Source organism: Triturus cristatus, chromosome 1_2, assembly GCF_964204655.1.
Source record: "Triturus cristatus chromosome 1_2, aTriCri1.1, whole genome shotgun sequence".
NCBI lineage: Eukaryota > Metazoa > Chordata > Amphibia > Caudata > Salamandridae > Triturus > Triturus cristatus.
Window position 1 is genome coordinate 991,961,465 of NC_140580.1, and position 15,042 is coordinate 991,976,506.

Sequence of the window (15,042 nt, forward strand, 5' to 3'; positions counted from 1 at the left end):
AACAACTTGCTGATGTTTTGTCTGACAATGCAGGAACAGTTAAAGGCTTTGAACATCAGATTCACTTGAAACCACAACCCATCCCATTATCCATAAACTTTGTCCTGTGCCATTAAGTGTTAGAGATTAACTTAAACAAACATAAAAATAATTATGTGAAGCTAGTATAATCAAACCTGTGAGTATTCTCAATGGGTTTCCCCTGTAGTTGCGGCACAAAAGAAGTCAGGTTAGACTCTGTGCAGATTTACGCTCATTATATAAGATTATTATTATAGAACATCCGTTGGCCAATATACACAACCTATTGGCTAACTTGGGTGGGGCGGAAAGAAAATTTGATCAGCGATCTTTGCTCAGCTTTTTATGAAGTTCCTCTCACACAATAGTCACAGGAACTTACAACATTTGTAACTCCATTTGGTGCTTACAAATATTTGAGACGGCCATTCAAATTTGCATCGGAGGCTAGTGTTTTTCAAAGGCTGATGGAAAATCTTTTTGGGCATGTCCAGGGTGTTCAAGCATACCATCTTGACATCTTGATTTTTGTCAATTCAAAAGAACACAATGTAATTCTAAGAAAAGTCTGGACTATATTATCCAACACGGAAATGACTGAGGCAAGACAAATGTAGGTTTGGGAATCAGGAATTGGAATATCTAGGGCACACTATCCCAGCAGAAGGGATTAAACCAAAGTTTTGTCTTATTAAAGCCGTTTGAGATGCAGCACCACCAAAAAATGAAGATGCCCTTTGCTCCTTTTTAGGTTTGGCAGAATATTATGCATGGTTTGTGCATGGTTTTGCCCAAACCATCAAGAGCCTCACTGCAAAAGGAGCAAAGTTTGAGTTGTCCACCGTGTTGGATGAAGCGTTCAAGCAGGTCATAATAGCTCTGTTATGGTGGATGCCAGCCTCACAGGGGCACTTGCTTGCACACGGGCTTTACAGAAATTCAGGTCATATATTTGGGGTTCAAAATTTGACATTTTAACTGACCATAAACCTTTAGTTAATTTGCTTCAAGGCAGCTGTCCCATTAAAGCATCTGCAAGACATAGTACCTTTTGAAGCTTCAGGAGTATACATTTGAGATAAAACATCTGTCTGGCAGGAAAAACTATCGAGGTAACTGGTTGCTAAGCATGTCTTTGGAGATTTCAAAAGAGAATGATGACTGACACACTCTGAATGTGTGGCAGCAGTTTTAGATGCTGTGGATGCTTGTGCATTACAGATTACAGAGACAGAGTGGAGTAAAGCATATTCCTGTGATGAGAAACAGTCCCAAGTTAAGAAATTCATCATTATTGAGTGGCCAGAGAGTAGGAATTTAACTGGTAATTTGAAAGTATCTGCACAAATTTCTGATGAGCTATCCATTGTAAATGGTATGGTTATGTGTCATGATTTGCTTGTACCCCCAGAAGTGTTAAGAAGAACTCTCGTTCTGATAGCTCATCAGAGGCATTTAGAATCACCAAGACAGTCAAATGTTTGAAACAACATTACTGTGGGCCATCTTTGGATGCTCAAGTAAAGTGTAGTATTGACATTGGTCATGCAAGTCTTCTTTTAGACAAACAATGGAAGACAATGGGTGCATCATTACATCCTGTTCCCTTCCCAGAATCACCTTGGGATAAGGTTGTGTTAGATTTTTCTGGACCTTTTTCTGCTTTGACTACAGATGTGAAGTATCTTATTATGCTAATTGACTACCACTCCAAGTGGATTTATTTTTCTCTTGTCAGTGGGTCTACTACTGAGACCACCATAAAGTTTTTGAAAATTGTTTTCTCCCTAGAGTTCACCAAAGAAAATTGTTACAAATAATGGCACTCATTTCTTGTCCAAAAAGATGTGCATGTTTTAAAACTACATGATGTTAAGCAAATGAAGGTAGCCTTTTATTCCCCCAATTCAAACGGCCTGGTAAAGAGGACAATCACATTTATGAAAGAAGGCATTCAGACAGCTTTATTCTCTGGACAGGATGTTTAAGAGTTTTTAAGAACAAGAATTTGGAGTTTGGATATGTCCCCTCATGCTACTACTAGTGTGGCTCCTTTCACATTCATCCGTGGTAGAAAGGGTCACATCAACCTGTGTCCAACATGGTTTTCAGTCAGAGGTGATAGTTCATTGACTCAAGATGCCACTCAGGAAGCACGTGTTGAAGTCTATCATAAACAAGTGGAAATGAAACGTGTTTGACAAAGGTAAAGATTGATCGAACCTGAGGTGAATGATTGGGACTTAATAAGAAAACCCAAAGCAGTCAGAAAAGGGGAGTTAACCCTTTCCCTTCCTTTTCAGGTAACGTAAGTAAGGGAGCAGAGTTGTTTGTAGGTAAAGTTTAGAGAATAAATAAAGTTTAGTTTGAGTGACTTTAAAACAAGCTAAGATCATAGAGAAATACAGTAAGGAGAAACATATGAAGGAGTGTGACTGGTCTGCTTGGTTACAGAGCAATCATGCGATTGCCAACAATTTGGTTGATCATCAGTCTACTGGAGTTCTGAACAGGTCAACTTAAATTGTTGATTCAGAGTCTTGTATGCCCGGTCAATCTCATCATTATGGTTCAGACACCCAGAATGTATACATGGGAGAGGGTGTTCCGACTAACAAAAACACGGAATCAAGATGTGACAGAAATATGTTGAGGGGTGCAAGTCACTTAAAACTACCCTGTAGGTTTAAGGACTATATTATGAATTGATAACAATTAGTCTTTATATTTACACCATATTTTGTCTACACATAAGACTTGTGTTATTATTTGTATTCTTTATTTTGTTATTGCTTTGTTTGTTCATTTAAGGAGGGAAGGTGGTGGTGTATGCTTTATGTACTGTACTTATCGGTTGTTGCTTGCATGTTTGCCAGGGGTGCTCTGTATACTTTTGTAATGTGTCCATGTTCCAGAATGGAAGGATTACTAGCGTTGTAGTGGGAGGCGGAGTCATTTACTACTGGTGCATCAGGGGATCGGATGCCCTCTGGTCTTGGGCTGAATCCGGATACTCCGATAAGGCTTCATTTAACCACAACGCTCAAGAGTGGTTACTACAACAACCTCAGTTATGGCATGTTATGACAGCAGGAGCATCACACAATTTAGACACATTTAAGGTAGACATTAGAAAGCCTCTCCCATTTCCAGCCTTGAACAATGGTTCCTTCCCCATCACTCAGAAATGTTGAACCCTTGGGGACAAGTAGATAGTCCAGTATACAAGGAAGGGTACAACTCTTAAGGCCAATAATATGTGTCCTCTGCCTCCCATTACTTGAGAGGTCTGGGCTGGAGAATGTCTCTATTATGTGCCCTTCACTGAGTCTTCCCTGCTTTCACTGGCCCTATTGCCTGCCGGGGTCCACCTCCATTATAAAGACCCAATTCCAACCCAGTGCCACACATTCCCCACTGTGTCCTCAAACTGAGGGACCAGTTAATCACAATGAGGTTTGAGGCAATCACATACACCAGATGGGTTTAGATGAAGGGTGTGGAGGGGATAGAGTCACAGGGAGGGCAGGGTTGCTGCACACACTCAATCCCATCTACAAGGAAGGAAACTGCACTCATTTTGTGGGTGAAGCTGGAGCAGTAACTAAGTGCACACCTCAAATAGCAGCAATATGGTGATGGAAGCTACACAGCCCACCCTGGAGTTTCAGAGGTGGGCATAAGCATGCACTCCTCTGGAGATGATGAGAAGGACCAGAGGGTGGACCCGCTGCACAGACTCTCCATATGGACATGGAGAAATGTAATCTCTTTACCCCACGTTTATGCCACATGCTCTGCCTGTGCTTCTGTTCTCTGCGAGGATGGTGGTCTTACCTGCTTGGCAGCACAGAAAATGCCAAGGCATTAGGATGTCTAACACGTCCTGATCAACATTGTAAAGTTACTGTCAGAAATAGTGTTGTGCTAGAACAACCTTCCTGAATCGCCTCTTTCTATAAACTGTTTTGGTGCGTCTGTGCTGGTTACTGATGCGAAGGTCACATCAAAAGTGATGTCATTCATTTAATTCTGAGGTCTACTGGGGCTCGGATGTTAATTGAGAGGAGTTAGTTCTGATAATGTGACTCAAATTCAGTGCAAATCAACCAATTGATATGGCTCACGCAGATATCCCAAAATATTATTTGTTCTTTCCTGTAAACCACTTATAAAGTCGTTTATGATGTCTGATGCGGTGTTCTTAAACATGATCAAATGCTAATTGTTGCATGATGTGAATGGTGGAAAGAAAGTATACTAGTACATCTCCAACAAAAACCCCAAATAATTATTCGAAAATAATTCATAGGTACTAATTCCGCTCTGCAGATGTGACACAGTTTTTTTTTGAAGATGCTAGAAGTTACTTTCTCCTGCTGTATGCCCTTAAAATGTAATAACTTTCCTATTTTGCATATGGTGAGAAGAGTATCCGACACAGATATAAGCAGGTTCCACTTGTGAGAAAATATCACACATAAAGCAATAAAATCTCACAAATAGTCGGAAAATATAGACTCATTTGCTGAATTAATATTTGAACCGTGACGTAAATTCTCCTATTTACAGTCTTGGACCACCAGTACAGCCTTCAAAAACACTATTAATGCCCACAATAGCAGAAGAGCATTGAAACACGAGTTGTCTTGCCTTTCAAAATTGTTATTTTTGAGTGTTGATAGATGGCGAGTACTAAAGCATTTGTTTGCAGGAAATATTTGAGTGTCTAGAAACAGCTGAGACCATGTTTAGAAGATTTGAGGTTTCTGTCTGATGGGGCCATGGTATTTTGTAGACCCTCGTGCCTACTGAAGAAATCTGTTGCGCTGTGTCACAGAATTCTGCTACCTCTGGAAGCAATGTTTGGAAAGAAATCTCACAGAGGTAGAGTGTGAAGGGCAAACAAAGGACAGTTTCTCCAAATTAGAAGGACGATAATGACCATCAAAGTAGTAGGAACAGGTACACGGAAAGAATCAAATGAAACAATACAAAAAGGCTTTGCAGGGAAATCCTGGCAGAAGGAGTTGGGGCAGACTAAACTGGGCTAGCAGCGTGCCTTCAATGAACCCCACAAATATCAAGAGAATCAGCCAGGCTGTCCTTTATCCCCAAATAGAGGCAACTTCTGGGTGTTTATCGTTCATTACACATTTGTCCTTAACTAGAACTATTGTCAAAGCTTCTGTAGATAATGTCGAAACCACTCACCTTTCAAGAGGTCTCGCCCATGAATTAGAAGTCATCAATTGAGATCACATTTCTGTACAGCATGGACTTCTTGGGGGAGTCGTATTGCTAAATGATTGGCAATGGTTACCCAGGTGTGATTGCACCAACAGACATGACTAAGCTAAATAGTGATGTTCTTGGTTGCATTGCAGAGGCGACTGATACTGTAATAGCAAGTATCCTGTGGTTGTCAGTTTCTCTACATCTCATTGTAAATAGTATGTCTTCTCTTTTTTGAGAACACACATTACCCCCTTACTTTAGCAGTCTCATGCCAGCCGTCGCTCCCAGGTAGATGGGAGTAAGCTTATGTCTCTCCGATGGAACTTTCCCCACTGCCTCGTTGAGGCACACTTCTAGACTCCTTCCAGCTTCAGGAGGGTTGGCTGAATAGTTAGCGATACCGCCACCTGTGGATGAGAAAAGTCATTACAATTGAGAATTTTCAGCTTGTGACTTGTTTCAGTACACTACATGAGCCCTCTTCTGTTGAATGAGAATGTGCATTCAGAAGAGGTGCCCTCTCTAAATATGAACGCGCGACCATAAAAAAGTAAAAAAGATACTGCTTTGCATTCCCACCACAGCTTTAGAAATATATGGCCAGTAACTTGCAGTATCAATGTTACCACACATTTTTTTCATCTAAGCAGGTTTTCACCAGCAATCCGATGGCCGAAAGCAATCTTGGTATGGTCATAAGGTACTTTGCAACTTCACAGTGCCTTAAGAGAGCCTCTCAAGGGATTTATTAGCAACTTATAAATAAATAAAATAAAAAATAAACCTGCTCCATGTCACACATATGGGTTCAGCTCTGAAATACATTTTAAATTCAGGCCATCAACGTCAAAACATCAAGGAACAGTTTTTAATGATGTGATGATAGAATTCGCATATATGTATCCTGATGACAGTGAATTAGCCTAATGTCAGACTTCGCCTAGGATGTGCCGATGTGCTTAAGGGCCTTTATACAAATTACAGAAAATGGAACTGATTGCTCACTGATCAATTTAAGGGAAAGTTTTGTGCATAGCAACTCTGACAGAGGAGTCCGGCTACACAAACTTTTTCTGGGTAAACTCTAAGGGGCACATGGATCAAGCATTTTTATGGTCGCAAACGGGCCTATTCACAAAATCGGCCTGTTTGCGATTGAAAAACGGCCTTTTCCAATGCATGTACCTTTTTCCATTCGCAATATAGGTAATCGTAATTTTTTTAGATTACCTAAATTGCAAATACATTAAGGGAATTGCAATTTGTGATTCCCTATTTGCAGATGCATGTAGCATTTCCTAAATGCGACTGTGCATTTAGGAAACGTTAATTACCATCAACTTCAAGTTTATGGTAATTTGTGCATGCTTTGAAAAATGCAACAAAAATGCATTTTCAAAGGGCTATATAGCGCGCACATGCCCTTAGGGCATGTGTGTGCTACACATGTGCAGACTTACGTTTTTGGGGGTTTGCTTCAGAGGGGCCTTAGGCCCCCAGGCACTCTTGGATTTGCATTTGCAATTAGCAATTACCAATTTGGTAATCGCAAATACATTACCATTTATTCCTATGGGCCTGTAGTCCCATAGGAATGAATGGAGTCACATTCCCCAATAGCGATTCGCAATTTCCGAATCACTATTAGGGAATGTTAAGGAATCGCAAAATTATTTGCGAATCCATCATGCATAGGCATTTGCGATTATCAAATAGCGATTCCTTAAAAATAGCTATTTGGTAATCGCAAATGGTTACAGTCATGCATGTGTCCCTAAATTCGTAGCAAACTCAATGCTGTTTTCAGAACATTTACCCTTTAATAAATTATAATTAGGCCTATAATCAAAATGTAAAGAAGTGATGCCAGGCAAAACCTCTTTTTGCTCAAATGCCTTAATAGTTTGCTTGAAAGAACATCCTCCATGCATGAAGTTAAAGCCTAAAGCTCTGTAGGCCATTCAAAGCTCTTGGTGTACTCTCAAGGTTAACATTCCCCCAGAGGATGTTCTAGTGCAAATGGTTTTGAAAAAGAACATAGCATGTCTATCCACCAACAACCCATGTAAAAGAAAAAATCATTTTTGTTTTGATTGAACAGAGATCACATCTTGCAGCTTCATGGTCCTAATTCTTAGGTTAATATGCTTACAATAATTTGAGAGCCCATTAGGTTGGCTTTGCAACCCAATCAGAATACTCTCTAGAACAACTAAGTAGTCTATGTATAGTAATAAGTTTAACTCTTTCTCCCACATTTTCAAAGGGAATGCACGAACCTCCTTAAAGACAGAAAATAGAGCAAATAAAACTGGGGCCAAAACAAAACCTTGTTTAATGGGGAATTTATTTTGATCTTTGAAAAAGTGCCATTCTCAACCAAGTGCACTTTAGTCCAAGTATGAATGCACTCAACCAAGGATAGCAGACTGCCAAATTCGGAGGTGCCAAAGCTTACCCTCTAAAAGCCTTTGATCCCCCCAATGAAACGCCACAGGGAAATTGATAAAACAGGCATGCAAACGTTGACATCGGAGTAGTGCTCTAGACAGTGAACAGTTGGCCAGTACTTAATCCTGCCTAAATTCCAGCTTCCTCTATAATTATAGGTTTTAGATCCTCCACACTTTCCTCCAGAAAGTCTAAAAAAGTTTAGAAAAAGCTTCAGGTGACATATTCGATAGGGATATAATTCAATATGCAATTGGGTCAATCCAGTCTCCCTTTTTTAAGTATAGGCTTGCTGTGACAGCTTAGCCGAGAAGGGGTAACGCCCAAATAGAAGCAATATGCTGAAATAAAATGGAGTGTACAGCATAGTCCAATATTGAGGGATGATCTTTATAACACCATCTAGAATACCATTGGGCACCGAGGCATGACTACCCTTAAGCAAGGTAACTGCAAGCAGTAAACAAATTTCTTTAATCTTGGAGATAAATATTTATCCTTAACAAAAAATATTAGATACTTTACATCAGCAGCAGGGCCAAATACAATTTACCCAGATAGTTCCTCCATTTTTGTTAAGTGATATCGGAGTGAATTCAGTCCTTGATATCATCACATCTTAAAACTACTAAGTTAAATAGAACGTGAAAGAAACCTTAACTGACATTCTCCACTTTCTCAAAAAACCTTAGGGGCAGTTAGCCATTTAGTTTTAATAAGATTGGATATTGGATAGGTATTTATAGAGCGCAAACGTTCGCTCCGAAGGGAGCATCTTGGCGCTGTAAAACCTGGGACCAGATCACTGGAAAGGTGGTGGGGGGCTAAATGGCTGCTTTAGTCCAGTCATCAGAGAGACTAAAAATCCATGTTTTGAGGAGCTTCCTAAACGGCTTCTCATGCGTCTGAAGTCTAAGATGCCTTGGCATACTGTTCCAGGCTCTAATAGCCAGGGTACTGAGTGTTTTTCCGCCTTTGGACTTCAGGTTGAATTTAGAGGGGGTCATGAGGTTTTCTTGAGAGGATCTGAGAGTGCGACCCGGGGTGTAGTGAGGGAAGCGTCTCGACAGGTAGACTGGGCCGGATTTGTTGAAGGCTCGGAAGGCTACAACGAGAATTTTAAAGAGTATTCTCTTGTGCAAGGGGAGCCAATGAAGGAATCTGAGGGCAGTGGAGATAGAAGATATGCGTGGGAGTTTTAAGACAAGACGCGCGGCAGTGTGCAGGACACTTTGCAGTTTCAGTCGGGTGGACTTTTTGGTCCCTGCCAGGAGGCCGTTACAATAGTCCACTCGAGAGAGTATGAGGGCTACCGCAATGGTCTTTCTGGAATCGAGCGGGAGGAAGTCAAAGAACTTTCGCATGGATTTTATAATGCCGAAGCATTTACCTGCTACAGTTGCGACGTGGGAATCGAAAGAAAGATCGGAATCGAAAATAACTCCGAGGTTTCTGGCCGATGAAACTGTCTGAGGTGGGGCAGCAGAGTTATCAGGCCACCACAGGGCGGGACTGAAAGATACATTCTTTCCAATGGGCAAGATCTCGGTTTTATTCGAGTTGCAGCGGAGATGGTTGGCGTCCATCCATTGAAAGACCGCTGTGAGGCAGCGCTTGAGATTAAGTTCGGCCGAGTTGGAATTGTCGTCGAGAGGGATGACAAGCTGAGTATCGTCGGCATAAGACGTGACAGTTATGCCAAACGATTCTATAAGTGAAAGTAGGGGGATGAGATATATATTGAATAGGAGGGGACTAAGAATGGAGCCCTGGGGAACTCCACAGGAGATCTTTTTCTCTTTCGATTGGAAAGGACCCAGTGAGACGGTTTGAGATCTGTCACTGAGGAAGGAACTGATCCAGGCAAGGGCCGAGTTTGTGACGCCGATGTCCATAAGTCTGTTGAGCAGAATGGAGTGGGAAATAGTATCGAATGCCGCCGTGAGGTCAAGAAGGATCAGTATGGCCTTCTTCCTCTGATCTTGTAGGTTTTTGATGGTATCGGTCAGCTCGATCAGGGCGGTCTCGGTAGAATGTCTAGACCGGAAACCGGATTGCTGGGGGTGAAGTAGGTTGTGGGCATCAAGGAAGGACTTGAGCTCTTTATGGACTAACTGTTCTGTTATTTTGCCCAGCGCAGGTAGCAGGGTGATGGGACGAAGGTTAGTTAAGTCAGAGGGGGGTTTGTTTGCCTTTTTCATAAGAGGTTTAACCACACCCTTTTTCCAAGCGAGAGGGACAGAGCCAGATTTGAGGGAGAGGTTGACTATTTCATTAATGATGGGGTTGATTTCATCAATGATGGTGTGGAGGATCTTGGGGGGACAAGGGTCAGAAGGGGAGCCCGATTTGCATGAAAGGATCGCTTCTCTGGTCTGAGTTAGGGTCACCGGGGTGAAAAGTTTGAGGCTGTTTGCGGTCGGGCGAGATTTGTCTAGCTCCGAGATTGAGTACACCGGAGGGGAAGGGGGGAAGTTTGTGTGGATAGAGCTGATTTTTTCCTCAAAGTAGTCGGAGATCTTATCACACAGTTCTTGGGACGGGGGGATCTCTGGTTGAAGAGCTTTTGGTTTGGTGAAAGATTTTACTATGGAGAAGAGGGTTTGTTGTTTTTGGCTGGCCTCTTTAATGGCGTTTACATAGTAGGTTGTTTTTGCTGATTTAATGGTTGAGAGATAATTTTTCCTCTGAAGAATGTAGTTGTTCCGATCGTCATTTTCGTAGGATCTACGCCATTTACGTTCTGCTTTCCTGCAGAGTAGGTGTGCGGCGGTAAGATCAGGCGTATACCAAGGGGCTTTAATTTTCGTTTTCTTAAGGGTGTTGTCTTTTTTATTAGGTGGACATCGTTTTGAGATTTCTTGAGAAAGCCAGTTGTTAAGAGAGACTGCATCTTTATCGATGTTACCAGAGGAAGGGGGGGGCGTTAGTAGGGGAAAAGGGATGAGAAATAAAACTTTCCTGAACAGTTTTCCAATTGATGGAGTGAATGTGTTGGAGAGTTGTTTTTTTGCAGTTAGAAGGGGGGACGTTGAGGATATGGAACAGGATCAGGCTGTGATCAGTCCAGATTTGGGGAATGGGAGGTAAGGTGGAGATGGCTGGGAAATTGGAACAGACACCATCCAGGGTGTGACCAAGGGAATGAGTGGGCAGCTTGACGCTTTGTTGCAGGTTGAAAATATCCAATGTCTGCTGCAGATTACTGGTGAAGGGGTCAACAGGTATTTCGAGATGCAGGTTAAAATCGCCCAAGAGGGTGAAATGTGGGTATCGGAGTAGGAAGTGTCCGAGTGCGTCATTAAGGGAGCCGAGAAATTTCGCGGCATTTCCAGGTGGGCGGTAGATCAGACCACCTGAGAAAGAGAGGGTCTGACTGAGTTTGATGGAGAAACCTAGTCCCTCTGCATCAGTGAGGTCGAGGCAGAAGGTGTGGCAGCTAAAGGAGTTCCTTAAGATGAATGCAACGCCTCCTCCTCTACCTTTCAGTCTATCCTGTCTGTGAAAGGAGTAACCTGGGGGGAGGGCGATGGCTATATCAGGGTTACTGTCTTCAGTGAGCCAGGTCTCGGTGATCATGAGACAGTCCAGGTCATGGTCGATAATGAGGTCGTGGATATCCTGACTGTGTTTGCACATCGACCTGGCGTTTATCAGACCTCCTGTAAAGTGAGGTCGTTTGAGGGATGTTGGCTGCTTGGTGGCGAAGTTGAGAATCCAACGACATTTGTTACAACTGGTGGAACCGAATACTTTAGAAAGATCAAGTTTGCAGGGGCAGTCAGATCTGCCTCGAAGTTTGAGAAGGTCATTGGGAGCATACCTGATGTTTAGAGGATGTTGGGCAGGGGTTCCTGCGCCTGGCGTGGTCTTGGCGCGGACGGGCGCAGACGGGCTTCCCTTAGGCGCGCCTTCGGCACGCAAACGGCGCTCCCGCTGCGCTCGTCCGCTGCGCGTCCTATGCATACACATTTATGTTGGAAGGCGGGGGCGTGGCCTGAGAAAGGGGCGGAGTCTGCGCGCACGCCGGTGGCTATGGCGGCTGCAGGTGAAGAGCGATGAAGGGCGCGATGCAGCCCAAGTGATCAGCTGTGCGCGAGCGCTACGTTGTGCTTTAGTTTAAAAGCAGTTAGAAAGTGACACCACATAAAATACAATTTTTAAAAAGCAGCAGAGTACCTCAGCTCCCGGCTTCCGCCTCAGGACTGGGACAAGTTCAAGATCAAGCTCCAGTACTTTTCAAAATGTCTCAGATAATTAGAGACTTTTAGTATTTTACAATGTTTTTGATGCGCTTTTAGTGGCACTGATTCCCCTATGGAGACATTGCCAAAAGCTTAAGAAGTTGCGTAAACCAGACGATTATCTGATCACCGGGAACTTTTATCTTTTTTCTGAAAACGAGAACAGTGTTCTGATTAGGAGAGCCCAATGACATTTTAATGGGCACATTAATCATCTGCATTTCTATTATAAGATGAAAACTACAAAGTTGAGGGATCACCCAGAGGCACAGCAATCGAAGGCCAAATGGATACTCATAATATGATCAATCTGGAATTCAAATGTTTCCAGAGTGTAGGTACTTTGATCAGGTGCATCCTCGTCAAACCAGGCATTTAATGCACCTGGGCCCATATTAGACAACAATTTGGTAATCGTTAGGCCCAGTAACGAGCACACCTATGATAAAGGTTGAGCCTATAATAAAAAAAAATAGTTTCTTCAGGTCAGATCAAATGCATCTTCAGTGTTCCTTCTATTATTCGAGCATTAACATCACTGATAAATCAGATTACATTATTCCCATCTCTCAGCCTGATCCAGTGCCGATGCTCTTCCAAAGCTTCAGGACGCCGAATTAGCAGGAGGGGTCCCCAGCCCAGTCGGAGTTAGAGGTTCATAACATGGAATTTTAACAATACTCCTAAGACTATCCAGTGTATATGGCTCACAACCGGAGAGCAGAAAGAGATTGTGATAACATTACACGTTCACAAAATGGGAACTTCCCTTCCTGGTGTCCTACTGAGAGTGTAAATGCTGGGGAAGAAAATAACAAAATATTTAAATGGGGAGATTCTTCAGCCAGGTCGCTTTAGTATGACACATGAATAAGTTGGAAGGCCACCTTTAAAAGCTTTGATTCATCTACTGAATCTAAACCTATTACAAGGGACCACTGGCATTGGCAATGCCAATAGGTCTGGCTTTAAAGGAATGTTGTATGGTAATATGAAGCATTACATGTAAATAGCACGGGAATGGATATGTATGAGAATGGAAGCAAGGAACTGTAGATTAATACTGAAGCCAGACCTAAACATCCATATTGGTTAATGACTTCCCTCCTCCCATGCTGCCAGAGAAAATCACCATGAATGATCTAATAATCTAAGACACTTTAATAGCACTACAATGTCATGTATGTGCCTGAAAAAAGTTCAAGCTTAGCCAGCTGGAGAAATAAACAAAATGATCCGAGTTGTATGGAGGGTAAGCACTTTTTTTGTGGAAGCAGATAACTTGTGCCAAATCGAAACATTTACTCTTGGCTCCCAAAATGTGGGTGGAGCCAATGGCCCTCTCTAGTGATGCTCACATAATTGTCTGGTGACAGCTGCGCTGTCAAACCAGACCATAAAAAAGGTCGATTCAAGTCTTTATAGCAGAATGTGGCCTCTTCTCATGACTTCCCCCTCTCTTGTAGCTAATAAGTGAAACAGATTGTGCAAGATGATACCACCATTACATTGCAAAGGAACTATTATCAATACAGATGTTCTGCTGAGAAAAAGGTAAACAATACAATTTTGAAATGTTTTACCCAATCAATATTCAGACATGTTCTAAGAAGCCTTTTACCAGACTTATTCAAAGCATTCGTGATTTGCACAAGTTAGACAGCAAGCAAACGAATCACAGAGTAGTATAACAAAAAGACACCTGTATTAACCAGGTCATCCTACTGGCTGAGCAACAAGCCACATGCAACCAAAGTGAAGCTTGTTCGTACCTAAAGCTGGATAAGGAGGCTGAACAGAGTTTAAAACCACACTTTGACTGCCATCAACAGTGAACGGTTGTGCAGAAAATCTCCCGAATTCACAATGTTACCAGATGTGTGATTCACTGTAATAAAGGGACTTCCTCCAGATTCAGAAAATAAGCTCCATTATTGCCACTTAATTTACTATCCTGTAGAAAAAACGAGAGATGTATTTATTGTGACCTTGCTTAAAGGTGAGATTGTCCAATGCCATCTCTGATGGCTGCCATTTACTTTTAATTAGCTAGCTCAAAAATAAAATTTTTTCTTTAAATCAATCTTACACAGAAAAGATTTTTATTGGGTTTGTTGCTTAGGGCCAAAATTGTACTGACATCTTGGAAACATTGCTTGAGTAATAAAGTGTTAATCAATAGAAAGAAGGAAGAACCTAAGCCAATTTTGCACAATCCAATCTGGGATAGTAGCCATTCAGGCTAGTCTGGTCTCCAGACTCCCCTCTGCAGTTATTAAGAAGTAAAAAGTAAAAAGATTTAAATCATTTTGCTAGGAGTCAAATTCAAAGCGGTCACCTAGTGAGGAATTACCAGAGGCGATCGTGTATCTAAGTATTTATGGGTCAGCTTCTAGATTGAGCATAACACAAGTTACCCAATTACTAATAAGCTCTGTTGTCTTCGTCTGTTACACTAATCCCAGTTATTGCCTCTGTTTTCTTTTGAGGAGGCTCTACAGAACAAAAGTTTTTTATCATAACGTTCTAAGAGCTAAGGGTCAGATGTTTGAAGCATTTTTGCTGTCACAAATAGGCAGATTTGCAGAATTGGTCTGTTTGTACAAACCTCAAACTGCGATTCAGTAACAAGTTACTGAACTGGAATTTGGGTATGCAACCCAAAACAGATTTGGTATTTGTAAGGGCTATATTTTAGGAATCCCTTCCAAATTCTAAATCATAGTATGTATTAATTTTTTGCGACTGAATTCTAGACGCAAAACATTAATCTTTTACCACCTCTTCAAAGGAGGTGGTAAACAATTCACAAATAAGGAGTCCCCAAGGGACCCCTTGTCTTTTGTGAATGCTGACCAAAGCTTTTTGTAAGAGTAAGAAGTTGTCACATGGACCACTGCCTTCTCTGAAAAAAAAGTTAAACTTACAATTTCCTTTTTAAAATGTTTTATTCATACTGTTTTCCTTTGAGGAAAAATGAATAGATTAAAAAGAATTGCCTTATTTAAAAGCTATCACAGAAATGGTGGTCCCCAGACCTTAGCACGTCACCATCCTTGTGATGGCTACCATTCCTACTGGGCCTCAA

At 41.9% G+C, this 15,042-nt stretch overlaps 1 protein-coding gene across 1 annotated transcript in view; it reads right to left on the reverse strand.

Moving 5' to 3' along the window:
- ENTPD2 (ectonucleoside triphosphate diphosphohydrolase 2) overlaps positions 1 to 15,042 on the reverse strand; it is a 336,940-nt gene that overhangs the window by 125,166 nt on the left and 196,732 nt on the right. Inside the window, exon 3 of the mRNA XM_085611195.1 lies at positions 5,516 to 5,666. Within this exon, the coding sequence (XP_085467321.1) occupies positions 5,516 to 5,666 (151 nt within the window). The remainder of the gene's footprint in view (positions 1 to 5,515; positions 5,667 to 15,042) is intronic.